Source organism: Paroedura picta, chromosome 1, assembly GCF_049243985.1.
Source record: "Paroedura picta isolate Pp20150507F chromosome 1, Ppicta_v3.0, whole genome shotgun sequence".
Lineage (NCBI taxonomy): Eukaryota > Metazoa > Chordata > Lepidosauria > Squamata > Gekkonidae > Paroedura > Paroedura picta.
Window position 1 is genome coordinate 5,276,723 of NC_135369.1, and position 16,361 is coordinate 5,293,083.

The 16,361-nt window shown below is 51.3% G+C and overlaps 1 protein-coding gene across 1 annotated transcript in view; it reads left to right on the forward strand.

Moving 5' to 3' along the window:
- SNX27 (sorting nexin 27) overlaps nucleotides 1-16,361 on the forward strand; it is a 76,395-nt gene that overhangs the window by 43,723 nt on the left and 16,311 nt on the right. The window contains exons 3-7 of the mRNA XM_077320424.1: nucleotides 4,008-4,200; nucleotides 5,301-5,365; nucleotides 8,065-8,169; nucleotides 13,374-13,452; nucleotides 14,930-15,093. Coding sequence (XP_077176539.1) covers nucleotides 4,008-4,200; nucleotides 5,301-5,365; nucleotides 8,065-8,169; nucleotides 13,374-13,452; nucleotides 14,930-15,093 — 606 coding nt within the window. The remainder of the gene's footprint in view (nucleotides 1-4,007; nucleotides 4,201-5,300; nucleotides 5,366-8,064; nucleotides 8,170-13,373; nucleotides 13,453-14,929; nucleotides 15,094-16,361) is intronic.

Genomic DNA, 16,361 nt, shown 5'->3' on the forward strand with positions numbered 1-16,361 from the left:
AGTCCAGCGGAGACATGCCCAGGGCAAAAACAGCCTTCTGTTTTGGGCACCCGTGGAGGAAGAAGAGGGAGAAGAGTTGTTTTATTATACAAGCCTCTGCTTAAAAATAGCAGAGCTCATCACCTCTTGAGGAAGTCTCTCCCACTGGGGAGCCTCCATAACCCTGAGGAAGTTCTTCCCAATGTGTGGCAAAAATGTAATTTCGATATGTCGGTTCTGGTCCGACCCTATATTACAGTCCACCTCCGCAGTAGGGACAGAAACTGGCTCCTGTGCCACTCCTCTCTTTTATTCTCACAAGGGAAAGATGGTGAGGGGTTTGGAGACCAAGATGTAGGAAGAAAGGTTGGGGGAGCTTGGTTTGTTTAGCCCGGAGAGGAGACGACTGAGAGGGGATCTGAGAACCACCTTCAAGTATTTAAAAGGGTGCCATGTAGAGGATGGAGCAGAGTTGTTCTCTCTTGCCCCGGAGGGACAGACCAGAACTTAATTCAAAAGAAATTCCATCTAAACCTCCGGAAGAAGTTCCTGACAGTTAGAGCGGTTCCTCAGTGGAACAGGCTTCCTCGGGAGGTGGTGGGTTCTCCATCTTTGGAGATTTCTAAGCAGAGGCTGGAGAGCCATCTGACAGAGAGGCTGATTCTGTGAAGGTTCAAGGGGGTGGCAGGTGACAGTGTGTGAGCGATAGGGTTGTGGGGGTCCTGCATAGTGCAGGGGGTTGGACTAGATGACCCAGGAGGTCCCTTCCAACTCTATTTTTCTGTGATTCTAAGCATGAGGCGGGAGCCAGCTGATTTTTCCATTGTGGAGAAAGAGACTAGGCTTGCAGAACGACAGGACAGGTGGGCTCCAGTGACGTCTAGTGATGTCAGCAGCTGTCCCTACGTCTGGGACAGGCTGCGGGACCCTTGGGGATTTCTTTTCGGACCCCAGAGTTCCCCAGAACCCCACTTGGGAATCCCTGCTCTAAGTACTGCCGCCTGCTGCTTTTTATGGGAACGGCAGGGCTCTCACCTTGCATCACAGAGCCGTCAAGAGTCGCATTGCTTTTCTCCCCTTGGCGAATCAGAAACCGCCGTCCGAGGGGGAGTGTGTCCGGGACCCTGTTTTGGAAACAAAACCCTTTTGGACAAATTCCCGAGGACGCGTCAGGCAAGGAACAAAGCTGCGGATGTTGAAAAACAAACCGGCCGAATCGTGTGGCGGCCAAAGCCCCGCCCTTTCCCCGCTCGGATCACGGTCGCGAAAGCTGAGTTCCTGGGTCCTTGCCTCCTCCTCCTCCCTGCAGGACTCTGGATTCCTTGGAGAAAAGTGTGGAGCGTCCTGGGCAGCCGGGCAGGAAGGGATGGCTTGGAGGCCAAAGGGGAGCAACTGGGCTGGCAGGGCAGCGAGCCGGTAGTTGTGGGAGAGGCCCGGTGGGTTTTTTCCACTTTGCTGGGTCTCAGGCCAAAGGTGTCCGTTTCTAGCAGCAGCCACGGATATCCTTTCCCAAACAACCTCTCTGCACGGAGGTTTCTTGAATACGTGGAGCTGCAGTTCTTCCGAATCAAAGTTCAGTTTTGTCTCCGTAAGACTGGTAGCAACTCGCCAGGTCTTTCTCATTGCCTACTGCAGGGGTGGCCAAAGGGTGGGTCTCCAGATGTCCATGGGCTACAATCACCATGAGCCCCTGCCAGCAGGCAGGGGCTCATGGTGATTGTAGTCCATGGACATCTGGAGACCCACCCCTGGCCTGTCGTCTAGTCCTTTTGGCTGGACATGCCAAGGACTGAACCTTCCGTTTGCCAAGCCAGCGTTCGACCACTGAACGGAAAGGAGATTAAATTAACAGAGGAGAAGTCTCTCAATGGATCCGAACCTTGGTAGCTGAGGGGAACCTCTGCGTTCGGGGGCAGCCGCCCTCTGAATCCAAGAGAGAGGTGGCATCATTAGGAGAATGACTCAGCCTTCACACCCTGTTGTTCGTCGCCCAGAAAAACTGGTTTCCCACTGTGGGGGTCAAGATGCTGAACTAGGTGGGCCACTGGTGCAGTCCAGCAGGGCTCTTTTGTTGTTCTTAATATTGAATACATCAGTTTGCTAGGATGTAATTTTGCAGTATTTGGCATATTTGTGGAATTTGAAAGTTGTAAATGCCTTAGCCAGCTTGATGTAGTGGTTAAATACAATGGCCTCTAATCTGGCAAGCCGGGTTTGATTCCCCACTCCTCCACGTGCAGCCAGTTTTGGGACCTTGGGCCCGTCACAGTTTTGTCCGAGCTGTTCTCTCAGAGCTGTTCTCTCAGAGCTCTTTCAACCTCACCTATCTCACAAGGTGTCTGCTGGGGCAAGAGGAAGGGAAAGTTTTTGTAAGCCACTTCAGGACTCCTTCGGGTCCTGGAAAGCAGGATATAAAGACCAACTCTTCTAGTTTTTGCCAGGCAAAATTGCAGACACATCCCAGGACTCGAGGCTGGACAGAGATTTATCCCGGATGGTTGAGGCTGATCCTGCCTTGAGCAGGGGGTGGGGCTAGAGGGCCTGCATGGCCCCTTCCCACTCATCTATGATTCAATCACCGTTCTTTTAGAGCCGTCTTAGTCCCAGTTACCTCACAGGGTGTCCATTGTGCGAAGGAAAGGTGATTTTAATCCACTTTGAGATTCCTTCAGGTAGTAAAAAAGTGGGGTATAAAATCCAACTCTTCTGTGCAGGTCTGAAAAGTCTTTTAAAAAAAACAATACCTGTAAGGCTTCAGGATAAATAAGTAAATAACATTTGTAGCTCGCCCTTCCTAGATAGTTAGAGGCAGGCGACAACAGCAAAAATCTGCTATCAGGTTTTGCAGTCTGGGATTTTCCTTGGCCTCCAAGTCCCAACTACATCCAAGAGGGGGCATTGCTGCAGGTATGTGAAGTCATAGAATCATAGAACCATAGAGTTGGAAGGGGCCATAGAGGCCATCTAGTCCAACCCCCTGCTCAACGCAGGATCAGCCCAAAGCATCCTAAAGCGTCCAAGAAAAGTGTGTATCCAACCTTTGCTTGAAGACTGCCAGTGAGGGGGAGCTCACCACCTCCTTAGGCAGCCTATTCCACTGCTGAACTACTCTGACTGTGAAAAATTTTTTCCTGATATCTAGCCTATATCGTTGTAAAGGTAAAGGTAAAGGTATCCCCTGTGCAAGCACCGAGTCATGTCTGACCCTTGGGGTGACGCCCTCTAGCGTTTTCATGGCAGACTCAATACGGGGTGGTTTGCCAGTGCCTTCCCCAGTCATTACCGTTTACCCCCCAGCAAGCTGGGTACTCATTTTACCGACCTCGGAAGGATGGAAGGCTGAGTCAACCTTGAGCCGGCTGCTGGGATTGAACTCCCAACCTCATGGGCAGACAGATTCAGACAGCATATCACTGCCTTACCACTCTGCGCCACATGAGGCTCTATCGTTGTACTTGAAGTTTAAACCCATTACTGCGTGTCCTCTGCAGCCAACAGAAACAGCATCCTGCCCTCCTCCAAGTGACATGTGTTGTGTTTGGATGCAGGAATTCCGGGTTCATTCACCTGCCGCAACCCCAAAGCTCACATAACATCTTTTTTTAACAAGTCCTAAACACACACGCTGAGTAATACCCTTTCTGTTGATTTCTAATGCACTTCAGTCATGTTTTGCAAGCGGATTTTGCCTTTCCAACCAGTAAGAACCAGTTGGAAAAGCCCACTGTAATTGGATTTGAAATGGATTGTTTAGCACCCGCTGACTCTCAGCCTCACCCACCTTGCAGTGACCAAAAGGAGCCCCAAAGGGTCCGATGTTTTGTACAGTGAAAAAATCCCTGTATAAAGAGACAACCGGTTTCTAAAATCTTGAAATGGTTGCAGTAAAACTCTTCACCAGTCAAACCATTTTGGAAGAGTCCTTTTGGGGAAGCCCCCAGATCTGGGTCTACCCTGAGGTCAAGAATGCCTTAATACTTCCTTGCTGTTTCTTTCCCCTTTTTGGGCTCCCCGCCTCCCCCTCTCAGGTGTACAATGTTTACATGGCGGGCCGGCAGCTGTGTTCGAAGCGATATCGTGAATTCGCCATCCTGCACCAGAACCTCAAGCGAGAATTTGCCAACTTCACCTTCCCGCGCCTGCCGGGCAAATGGCCTTTCTCACTGTCGGAGCAGCAGCTGGACGCCAGGCGGCGGGGGCTGGAGGAATACCTAGAAAAGGGTACGTGGCTGGGCCTCTCGGCCCAAAGGCCTGGGGGGTGGCGGAGGCTTCCCTGTGATGTGTTGCCGCCTGCTGGCTGGAATTCTGAGCTGCAGCTCGCTTTTGACCCTCTGTTGCCACGGCGGTGTCGTAAGGCAGGAACGGGGAAGAAATAGAGTCCTAGAGTAAGAAGGCACCTTGTGAGAAGCTTATATACCACCCCCGGTGGGCGTGGGAAGCTTGTGTCCCGCCCTCTAGTCAGAGTGGAGTAACGTGTGTCCTGCCCCCTGGTCAGAGTGGAGAAGCTTGTGTCCTGCCCCTGGTAGATGTGGGAAACTTGTGTTCCGCCCCCTGGTGGGTGGGGGAAGCTTGTGTCTGGCCCCCTGGTGGATGTGGGACGCTTGTGTCTGGCCCCCGGTGGATGTGGGAAGCTTGTGTCTGGCCCCCTGGTGGGTGTGGGACACTTGTGTCTGGCCCCCTGGTGGGTGTGGGAAGCTTGTGTCTGGCCCCCTGGTGGGTGTGGGAAGCTTGTGTCTGGCCCCCTGGTGGATGTGGGACGCTTGTGTCTGGCCCCCTGGTGGGTGTGGGAAGCTTGTGTCTGGCCCCCTGGTGGATGTGGGACGCTTGTGTCTGGCCCCCTGGTGGATGTGGGACGCTTGTGCCTGGCCCCCTGGTGGGTGTGGGAAGTTGTAAGTGGAAGCATTCTCAGCAGACTGCTTTCTGGTCTCTGCTCGAAGACCTCCTGTGAGTCTAAGTCCATTATCCATTGTCCTTTTGTTGCCCTGCCCAGCTCTTCAGGGCTTCTGGCTATGCATGGCTTAAATGAAGCACTCGTGAGACTGACCTGAGCCTTGGTCAGAAATGTCTGGCCAGGAGGGAAGGGGGGTTGACGGACCATATAGTACAGAAGCATATCGGCATGGTCAGCACTGCACAGGGAACTTTCCAGGCTGGTGCGCTAGGTGGGTCATATTTGCTGTGGGTCTGCAGCTGGGACGAACCCCCCACTCGGTCCACCCCGGGCCCCCGGCCCACAAGTCCCACTGCAGTCCCGCTGCAGCATTCTCCCTCCCTCCGTCCGGCCCAGCCCTTGACAGCGGCTGTCGTGCTTCCTTCCGCAGTGTGTTCCATCCGAGTAATCGGGGAAAGCGACGTCATGCAGGAGTTCTTGTCGGAATCGGATGAGGTAAGCGGCCCTGGGGGCATGCCGGAGGGCAGGCTTTGTCCCAGTGAGTTGTGGCCGGTTTGATCACCTCCCATTAAGACCCAAAGCGGCAGTTCTGGGAAACGTCTCTGCATCCTCCGAGCGAGCATCGTCTCTGCAGCAGCACCGCTTCAGGGTGGGCAGCGATAAGAGGCTCAGCGGAAACTGCTCTCCTGCGCCCTTCTGTAAAACACTGCTGCCTCCTGTCCCTTTCCTGGCGTGTGTCCAGCCGTCCTCGCAAGGGAGACCCATGGACTTTCCCTGCCTCCCTCTCTGTGACCTGGAAGGCTTGTGCCAGGGGGTCGTGGGGACAGCTGGAGGGTTGGCAGGCTGAAGCTGGACAGGAGGATGAACCCTCTCCCTTCTCTTCAGCCAGGCTGCACTTGGGAAAGAGGGGGGGGATTTCACGCCCCACCACCTTTTTTACACCCTAGAACAGGTTGCTGACCTCCAGGTGGGCAATGAAAGGGCCGTGTAAATCCGGCTTCCTAACTAAATAATGTCCAAAGTTCCGGTGTATTTTTCAGCAGGATTATATTAAATGAACAATGCCATTAGCGCCTAGAGAAATACGAACGGTCAGCATGGTTCCAACAAGCCAATAAAAGCGTACACAACAGATAATATGGTAATAGGCAATGCAGAGAAGGGATACAGAATGTCAACACGGTTTGCCAGCCGAATACAGAACAGTATTTAAGGAGAATTCATGGCCATGGCACCTTTTGCTCCACATCAGGCTTCCAAGGGGCAGACCTCCAGAAACAATATTAAATATTATTATTAGAATCATAGAATCCTAGAGTTGGAAGGGACCTCCTGGGTCATCTAGTCCAACCCCTTGCACGATGCAGGACACTCCCAACCCTCTCACTCATCCACTGTCACCTGCCACCCCCTTGAACCTTCCCAGAATCAGCCTCTCCGTCAGATGGCTGTCCAGCCTCTGTTATTATATTCAATATTTATTAAACCAGCTGACTTGCAGCAGTCTACAGCAACAAAATAAACAATATCACCATGCATAAAACCATGTAACCCTCAATACACCTTAAAAACTCAATCGTCCCCTTTAACCCAGCTCCTCTGGAAGGTAGGCAGAGAAGGAGGAGGGGCCCAAATGGTCTTCCTTGGCCCAGCCTCAACCAAACGCCACGTGGGAGAGCTCCGTCTTGCAGGCCCCGTGGAACTGTGAAAGCTCCATCAGGGCCCTCAGCTCTTCCAGGAGCTCCTTCCACCAGGTCGGGGCCAGGCCCTGGTTGAGGCCAAGCATACTTCTCAGAGGGTGGGGAATGCAGCCGGAGGCGGAGCCATACACAGGAAAGGCAAAAGCAGGGGGGAAAGTGGGGTAATTTTAAAAGATACATTTCAAATGAGGGACAAGTGGGCATAAAGCCAGCTTTTTTGAAACACTGGGCAGGTATAAGAAAAGCTGGCAGACACTGTGGCACCCATGGGCACCTTGTTGGGGACCCCTTGCTTATGCATCCTTAAAGCGGGTTCCTTATTATTTAAAATATTTATATATCCCTTTCTATCCACGTAAAGTCCCCAAGGGAAAAAAAGGCATTAAAACATTTAAATATTAAAATGGCATTTAAAATGTATAAATATTTAACAATACCATAAAAACATAAGTACAAGAAGCACAGAGAGGGAGGAGGATAAACATATCAGACAAATATTTGGGGCAGAGGTCCATGAGTGGCTCTTAGCCACAAGGCACGCTCTGTCTGGGACCCGGAGGCTCTGTTTTCTATGTGTTTGGAGGATCATAGAACCATAGAATCACAGAGTTGGAAGGGGCCATACAGGCCATCTAGTCCAACCCCCTGCTCAACGCAGGATCAGCCCTAAGCATCCTAAAGCATCAACAGTGTGTGTGTGTGGGGGGGGGGGCTCCTGGAGATGCGGCCCTGCTGGTGCAGCCCCCTGATGGCAACTGCAGTTTAAAAATTATTATTTATGTAAATGTGAAAACCGCCCTCTCTGTCGAAGCAGACTCAGGGCAGTGGACAGCATGTATATAATGCAGACTCTGAAAACAAACAGAATGGTAGACTGGACGGTTGTCCATCGAGTCCAGCCTCCTGGCTGACAGTGTGGCCAACCAATTCCTCTCAAGTGCCAGCATTAGGGCAAAGAGGCCAAGGCCGCCTTATGAACTCAATAAGAGCCCTGCTGGATCAGGGCAGCGGTCCATCTCATCCAGCCTCCTCCCTCACACTGCGGCCAACCAGTTCTCCTGGACGGCCAACATAAGGGAGGAGAAGTTAAGGCCTTCCTGTGACATTGCCTGCTGGCCCTGAGATTTATAGGTTGACTGCCTCTGTATGTGGAGGTTCCCCTCAGCCACCGTGGCTTTTAGCCACTGAAAGACTTACCATGAACCTATACGGTCCCCTTTTAAAGCTTTCCACTCCTCTGGCCATCGCTACATCCTCTGTCAGCAAATCCCACCTCTCCTTTGGCCTACTGCCAGTTTGAACCCAACCTATTTCAAGGCACTAGAAGAAGAATTAACGTACCTTGAACGGTTTCCCTTTCGTTCCTGGCGTAATTCCGCCACAAAAGGACCAAAGGGCCAGCTTGGTGTGGTGCGGGTTAATCAGGCCCTGTATCTAGCAAAGAGAAAATCTTTTTAAAATTATCCCTGGGATTTTGCGCTCCTTGCCTTCCAGAATTACAACGGAGTGTCCGACGTGGAACTGCGAGTGGCGCTCCCGGACATCACAACGGTGACCGTCCGGGTCAAGAAGAATAGCACCACGGACCAGGTATACCAGGTAAGGGCGAGGCTCCCCAGAGATCTGGTAGAAGTGTACGTGGGGGGTCAAGAAGAAGAAACAGTGTTGGCTCTTATATGCTGCTTTTCTCTACCCGAAGGAGGCTCAAAGCGGCTTCCAGTCGCCTTCCCTTTCCTCTCCCCACAACGGACACCCTGTGAGGGAGGTGAGGCCGAGAGAGCCCTGAGATTACTGAAGAAGAAGAAGAGTTGGTTCTTATATGCTGCTTTTCTCTACCCGAAGGAGGCTCAAAGTGGCTTCCAGTCGCCTTCCCTTCCTCTCCCCACAACAGACACATTGTGAGGGAGGTGAGGCTGAGAGAGCCCTGAGATTATTGAAAGAGAAGAAGAAGAGTTGGTTCTTATATGCCGCTTTTCTCTACCCGAAGGAGTCTCCAAGCAGCTTACAATCACCTTCCCTTTCCTCTCCCGACAACAGACACCCTGTGGGAGAGGTGAGGCTGAGAGCGTCCTGTTCCCCGTAAACTGCCCTGAGCCTTCGGGGAGGGCTGTATATATAATATAATAAATAAAATATAATATAATTATATAATATATATTCCTGCTCGGTCAGAACAGCTTTATCAGTGCTGTGGCAAGCCCAAGGTCACCCAGCTGGCTGCATGTGAGGGAGTGCAGAATCGAACCCATCTCGCCAGATTAGAAGTCCGCACTCCTAACCCCAACACCAAGGGAGGATGTGTTCCACACATGGAGGACGCAAAAAGGTGCCTGATGTCAAATCAGGAAAAAAGAGGGGTGTACTCGTTACTCTGAAACTAAGCAATGCTTCCAACAGTGCAAAATGGTCACTGATAAAGTATCAGTGATAAGTAATAACCGAACCATACTTTAAATTTGTGTACCACAACACAAAAAGCATAACCCCCCAAAATACTTCAAGCTATAGTTCAACAGGTTAATCCAAACAAAGATCTGGCAGTCCCCCGTTTCGCAGGGTGGCTTCTGCAGTGGACTTGCCAGAATTCGTAATATTACCAAGTTCCTCAAGGGAATTAACAGCAATTTGACTTGGAAGAAATCTCCAGAAAGTGAACTAATTTAGTATATCAATGGTGCCTTTTCAAGCTCGATGATCCAGGGAAAGAAGAAGTTACAGTCCCATGGGATCCTGTGAGATCGTTATTTCTAATTTTGTCTGTTTGGTTATTATTATTGTCTTGATGATACTTTATCAATAACTATTTTGCACTTCTGGAAGCATTATTCACTATAGTTCTGGAGTCACAATTACATACACACACACCTTTCCCCCCTGGGATTGTCCATTTACTGTGTATCCCAATATTTGTTTTTTTAATTTATTTTATTTAGATTTATATACCGCTGCTCTCAAATGTCTCGCAGCGGTTTACAAAATCAATAAAATACAATAAAAATCCCCTAAAGTAACCCATTAAAATATATTTAGAACAACAACATGATATCAAGGTGGCGGACCATAAAATATAAACCCACTCCCCCTGTTCAGTATTCTTTACATCGAATCAGGCCGGTGGTCCATCAGGGTAAGTTTTGTCTGCTCAAACCAGCAGCAGCTCTCCAGGGCAGGCATCCCCAATCTGGTGCCCGTGGGCACCGTGACAACCACCAACACCTTTCTCAGTTCCTGCCAAGCCGGGTAGGACCAGGCGGGGCTTTTGCCCAGCAAGATTTCTGATTGGCCCCTGGAGATTTGCTTGGCTTTGCGGATTTTTAAAAATACGTTGAATATGGAATAAGTAGTAATGAAAATGAATACAGTGGTAAAATAGATGAGTTTTAAAATATTTGAAGTATGAACTACACCCGCATGGTATAGCGCAGGGGTAGTCAAACTGCGGCCCTCCAGATGTCCATGGACTACAATTCCCATGAGCCCCTGCCAGCGAATGCGAATGCGAATGCTGGCAGGGGCTCCTGGGAATTGTAGTCCATGGTCATCTGGAGGGCCGCAGTTTGACTACCCCTGGTATAGCGGTTCAAAGCGGTAGTTTCTAATCTGGCAAGCCCGGTTTGATTCCCCACTTCTCCTCCACATGCAGCCAGCTGGGTGACCTTGAGCCAGTCACAGTCCTGATAGCCTCACCTCCCTCACAGGGTGTCTGTTGTGGGGAGAGGGAGGGAAGGGGATTGTAAGCTGCTTTGAGACGCCTTCGGGTAGAGAAAAATGGGGCATAAAAACCAATTCTTCCCCCTCGTCTTCTTTATTAATAACTGTTGTTAATTATTAACTATTAAGATTAAGACAAGATTGTGATGAGGCGAAGATTGGGTGAATTCTTTGACTTTTTGCTTAATTTCTTTGTATATTATACAGTGTGTAGTAATCTTTAAAGGAATCATTTTTCTGTATCTTAATATTGTCTTTTTTGTTTTAAAATAAAAAAAAATATCTACCAAAGTTTTTTTTAAAAATTAATACCACTGTCATCTAGAATCCCTTTCCTCTTTTCTTGGAGTGTAGGGAAATTGCCCATGGTTTTCAGGCTTGTGTATCATTTTGAATGTGGGTGTGAGGGTCCTGGTCTTGGGAATGGACCCCTGATGAATCCAAGGGGAGAGCTGCCCCACTGCGGTGGGGAATAGAACCGGCGATCTGCGTGTGGCCACGCATGAATGAATACGTAGACCAGGGGTAGTCAAACTGCGGCCCTCCAGATGTCCATGAACTACAATTCCCAGGAGCCCCTGCCAGCATTCACTGGCAGGGGCTTCTGGGAATTGTCGTTCATGGACATCTGGAGGGCCGCAGTTTGACTACCCCTGATGTAGACAATCCAGAGGATAGGCACACCATGGCAAAAACGTCTCGGGTTTGGCTCTTTAGTAAGAAAGAATTAAAACCCAGCCCAGTTGAGCTCAGTTCTGTTTCAGAGCTGGGCATTCTTCCTGTTATTGAAAGGGTTTGCTGTTGAAAAAAATCTTTGGCGAAACGAGGATGTACCAGAATCCTGTCCATTGCTCGATGAGTATAATCGTGAATCTTCTCCTCTGGATTGCCCCCATTGAATATCAAGATTTAAACAGGAAACAAAAGAAACTTCTTTGCTTATGTGTTCGTTATTGTACACATAGATGTTGGCCACGCCTGGATCGCTGTTTCTTTTTCTGAAACACATTGTTTTCATGTGCCATCTTCATGGTTTGTTGCTGGGCCCACCCATTACGCCGGCCACACGCTCGACTTGATTTTTGGCGCCAGGATAGAGGTGGATCTGGATACAACTTTGGCTGTGCCGTGGTCAGACCACTATGCCCTGCGGGCCCGGCTCGAGATGCCACCCCCTCCCCAGTTGGGCGGCGGGCGTATTTTTGCCCGCCCGCGGAGACTCATGGATCCAATTGGTTTCCGGAATGCTCCTCGGGACCCGATGCCTCCTGGCGACTCACTTGCGGCCTTGGTGGCGGACTGGCAGTCACGCCTGACGGCCGCCATAAATAAGATCGCCCCTAAACATCCTCTCTGCCCTCGACTCAAACGGGCCCCCTGGTACACGGGGAAGCTCCGGGAGAAGAAAAGGGAAGTGAGACGACTGGAGCGAGTGTGGCAGAAGACTCGTGGCGAGGCTACAAGAACATCTCATCGCAGACTTATGAGGGCGTATGAGATGGCGGTGAAAGTGGCTAAACGTGAGTTTTTTGCCACGGAAATCGCGTCCGCAAGCTCTCGCCCGGCCCAGTTATTCAGGGTAGTTAGATCACTCACCGCCCTTGAGGGGCGCCAAAACACTAGACAATTGGAAATTGGCTGCGAGGCATTTGCGAGCCATTTTGCGGATAAAGTCTTGTCACTCCGTTGTGACCTTCCCGCCACAATTAATACAGTGAATGAACTGGAGACTTGTTGGCCGCCATTGGTAGTGAGGTTTGATGGCTTCAGGCGGCTTTCTTCTTCTTCTGAAGTGGACAAGTTGCTAGGTTCGGTCAGGCCGACCACCTGCCCCCTCGACCCCTGTCCTTCTTGGCTCCTCAAGGGAGGTGGCCAGAAGATAGGAGGCCAGCTCAGAGACATCATCAACTCCTCCCTGAGTACGGGAGAGTTTCCTGAGCGGCTCAAGGAGGCGGTGGTCCGCCCTCTCCTGAAGAAACCATCGCTGGACCCGCTGGACCCTGTTAACTACCGCCCAGTGTCGCATTTAGCGTTCCTGGGCAAGGTGGTGGAGAGGGCGGCAGCGGACCAGCTCCTGGCTTTCTTGGAGGAAACTTCAGCACTTGATCCATATCAGTCTGGCTTCCGCCCTGGCCACGGGGTCGAGACGGTTTTGGTCGCTCTGCTGGATGACCTCCGTCGCCAGCTGGATAGAGGCGGGTCAGCCGTGTTGGTCCTTTTAGACCTATCGGCGGCCTTTGACATCGTGGACCACGAACTGTTGGTCCATCGCCTGGCCGGTACGGGGATACGGGGCACAGCCTTGTGCTGGATACGCTCCTTCCTCCAGAACCGGTCCCAGAGGGTTGCTGTGGGGAAAGAGCTCTCGCGGCCCTATAGACTCCCTTGCGGGGTCCCTCAGGGTGCGGTCCTCTCCCCCACTTTGTTCAGCATCTTCATGCGACCTCTGGCCCAGCTGGTACGGAGCTTTTTAGCCGTCATGTTAGATTGATGTTTTAATGGAAATTTTAAAGGGATTAGTTGTTGTGACCCGCCTCGAGCCTGTCGGGAGAGGCGGGAAATAAATATAATAATAATAATAATAATAATAATAATAATAATAATAATAATAATAATAATAATAATAATAATGGTGGGGCCATCTTCATTTCTGGGCCTAGGAGCTGGAGCCAGGATATGCAGCACATGAAAAATCACCCGCCTCCAGAGGCAAGGGTGGCCCCCTTCCTCCACCTTCTGTGGCCAGAGAAGTAACTTTCCTTCAAAACAGAATAATAGAATAGAATAGAATCATAGAGTTGGAAGGGACCTCCTGGGTCATCTAGTCCAACCCCCTGCACTATGCAGGACACTCCCAACCCTCTCGCTCATCCACTGTCACCTGCCACCCCCTTGAGCCTTCACAGAATCAGCCTCTCCGTCAGATGGCTCTCCAGCCTCTGCTTAAAAATCTCCAAGGATGGAGAACCCACCACCTCCCGAGGAAGCCTGTTCCACTGAGGAACTGCTCTGACTGTCAGGAACTTCTTCCGGAGGTTTAGATGGAATTTATTTTGAATTAATCATGGCTTCATTTTTTCCCCCTGTTCCAGGCTGTGGCTGCCAAGGTTGGGATGGACAGCACAACCGCAAACTACTTCGCGTTGTTCGAGGTGATCAATCACTCCTTTGGTAAGTGATCGGGGCTGGGCAGAGGAATTGTTTAGAGGGGAGAAGCTTCTGGGAGGGGAAGGGGGAACACGCCTTTTCCCTATTGCAGATAGACTAATCTTTATCCATCTTACCAGCATGGTACTGTGGTTAAAGAGTGGGGGGACTCTAATCTGGAGAACCAGGTTTGATTCTGCAGACCTTCAAATGCTGGGTGACCTTGGGCCATCACAGCTCTCTTGGAGCTCTCTCAGCCCCACCTACCTCACAGGGTGATTGTCGTGGTGAGAGAAAGGGGGAAGTGTTTATAAACCGCTTTAGGACTCCTTCGGGCAGTGAAAAGTGGGGTATAAAAACGCAGCTCTTAAATAATAAATAATAATAAATAAATGGTTCCATTTCCTGTCCCAGAAAACCATTCAAAACAAACCTGTCCTCCAACTAATTGAATAGTAAGGAAGGTATTCCTTTTTGGACAGCTGTATCTTCCCTTGCTGTTGATGGCTTTCTTCAAGGGAGGCCAACCATTCAGATCAGTGGCTCTCAACTTGGGGGTCGGGGACCCCTTTGGGGGTCGAACGACCCTTTCGCAGGGGTTGCAGCAGGACGGGCAGCTTGGCCAAGGGGGGGGGGAGGGCACCATCCACACAACAGCCTTGCGGGGTAGATCGAGATAGAGCGTTCGTCTGTCCGGAGCAGTGGAAAAGAGCGAGATCAGTATGGTGGGACCAGAAGCAGAACTGAACTGAGAAACCCCGGGGGGAAACCAATTTATATACAATCATGAACAATGGATCTTCACGCCACTGGTCAGTTCCGGGTTAATTTCTGTGAAAGAACACTTGCCTAATTTTATGGTTGGGGTCACCACCACATGAGGAACTGTATTACAGGCTCGCGGCATTAGGAAGGTTGCGAACCGCTGATTCAGATCCTGTTTCTTCGTTTATATCTTGCCACCCCTGTGCAGTGGCTCATGGCGGGTCACAAGGTCCTCATTAAGAATCTGATTAAAACCCCCATTAAAAGGACATGCCAACAACATATAAAAATACACAGCAAACAGCCGAAATAACACAAGCCCCATGCCCAAGGCTAAAACCCGCTGTCGGCAAAGAGAGGGGGCCAAGCTGGCAATGCCCAGGTGCTAACACCAGCCCTGGGAAGGGGCTCACCTGGGAGGCCATTCCAGCAGGTCGGGAAAGGCCCTGGCCCTGGGTAAGGCCCTGGGGCTGGGAATCACCAAGATCATCAAGCCCTGCGGGGGACATAGGGCAACACATGGTCCCTCGGATCTTGTAATGGTACAGTCCCAGCCTCAACCATAGGCCTGGCTCCACTTTGCTGGCCCTGCAGAACTGGTTAAGGTTCCCGACCTGAGTCAGCAGACCATTCCACAGGTGAAGCAGAGCCTGGGTGGAAATGCAGGGGATCCCTGCGACTCTCTCCGTGTGTGGTAACCGTCCTCTGCCCTTTCATTCCCGGCCTTGTCGCACAGTGCGGAAGCTGGCGCCCAACGAATTCCCCCACAAACTGTACGTGCAGAACTACACCTCGGCCGTGCCGGGCACCTGCCTAACCATCCGGAAATGGCTCTTCACCACCGAAGAGGAAGTCCTCCTGAACGATAACGACCTGGCGGTGACCTATTTCTTCCACCAGGTAGGCGACTTGCGAGGAGTTCCACCCTCCGCCAGGGAACGTTGCGGGATCAAGCTCCACCCTCCAGGCCCATTTTGGGAAGGGGTGGGTAGGTCAGCATGACCATAGATGGTCATAAAAGGTAAAAAGGTAAAGGTATCCCCTTTGCAAGCATATGTCTGACCCTTGGGGAGATGCCCTCTAGCGTTTTCATGGCAGACTCAATACGGGGTGGTTTGCCAGTGCCTTCCCCAGTCATTACCGTTTACCCCCCAGCAAGCTGGGTACTCATTTTACCAACCTCGGAAGGATGGAAGGCTGAGTCAACCTTGAGCCGGCGGCTGGGATCGAACTCCCAGCCTCATGGGCAGAGCTTTCAGGCTGCATTTCTGCTGCCTTACCACTGTGCGCCACAAGAGGGTCTTGTATATGGTCATATCACCCAATAAATGTTTAACGAATTTGAAAAATTTATAAAACTCCCACCCGTTCAGGAAACCCTTCTAGGGCCATCAGGAGCCCCCAGGGGTTCACGAAAGCCTGATCTAGTCCAACATCCTGCCTCACACGGTGGCCAACAAGTTCCTATTATAAGGCCAACAACAGGGCATGGAGGCCGAGGCCTTCCCTGAGAAGAACATCAGAGGCGCTCCCCTGGATCAGGCAAGTGGTCCTTCTAGTCCAGCCTCCCGTCTCACACAGTAGCCAACTAGGTTCCCGGGATGGCCAACAACAGGGCACACATGCCAAGGCCTTCCCCTAAGAACCTAAGACAAGCCTTGCTAGATCAGACCAGTAGTCCCTCTCATCCAGCCTCCTGTCTCACACGGTGACCAGCTAGTTTCTCTTGAGAGCCAACAAGAGGGCAGAGAGCCTGAAGCCTTCACTTGATAAGAACCTAAGACCTGTCCTGTTGGATCGGACCAGTGGTCTATCTAGTCCAGCCTCCTGTCTCACACAGTGGCCAACCAGTTCCTCTAGAGGGACAACAATAGAGCAGAGTGGCCAGTAATGTAAGAAGAGCCCTGCATGATCAGACCAGTGGTCCATCTCTAGTCTGATCCAGCAGGGCATTTCTTAGGTTCTTATGAAGGCCTTGGCCTCTCTGCCCTGTGGCTGGCCCTGCAGAGGAACTGGCTGGCCCCTGTGTGAGACGGGAGGCTGGACTGGAGGGACCCTCCCTGGCCTGACCCAGCAGGGCTCTTCTGAGGGTATTCTCAGGGGAAGCCTCGGCCTCTCTGCCCTGTGGCAGGCCCTGCAGAGGAGCTGGCTGGCCCCTGGGTGAGACG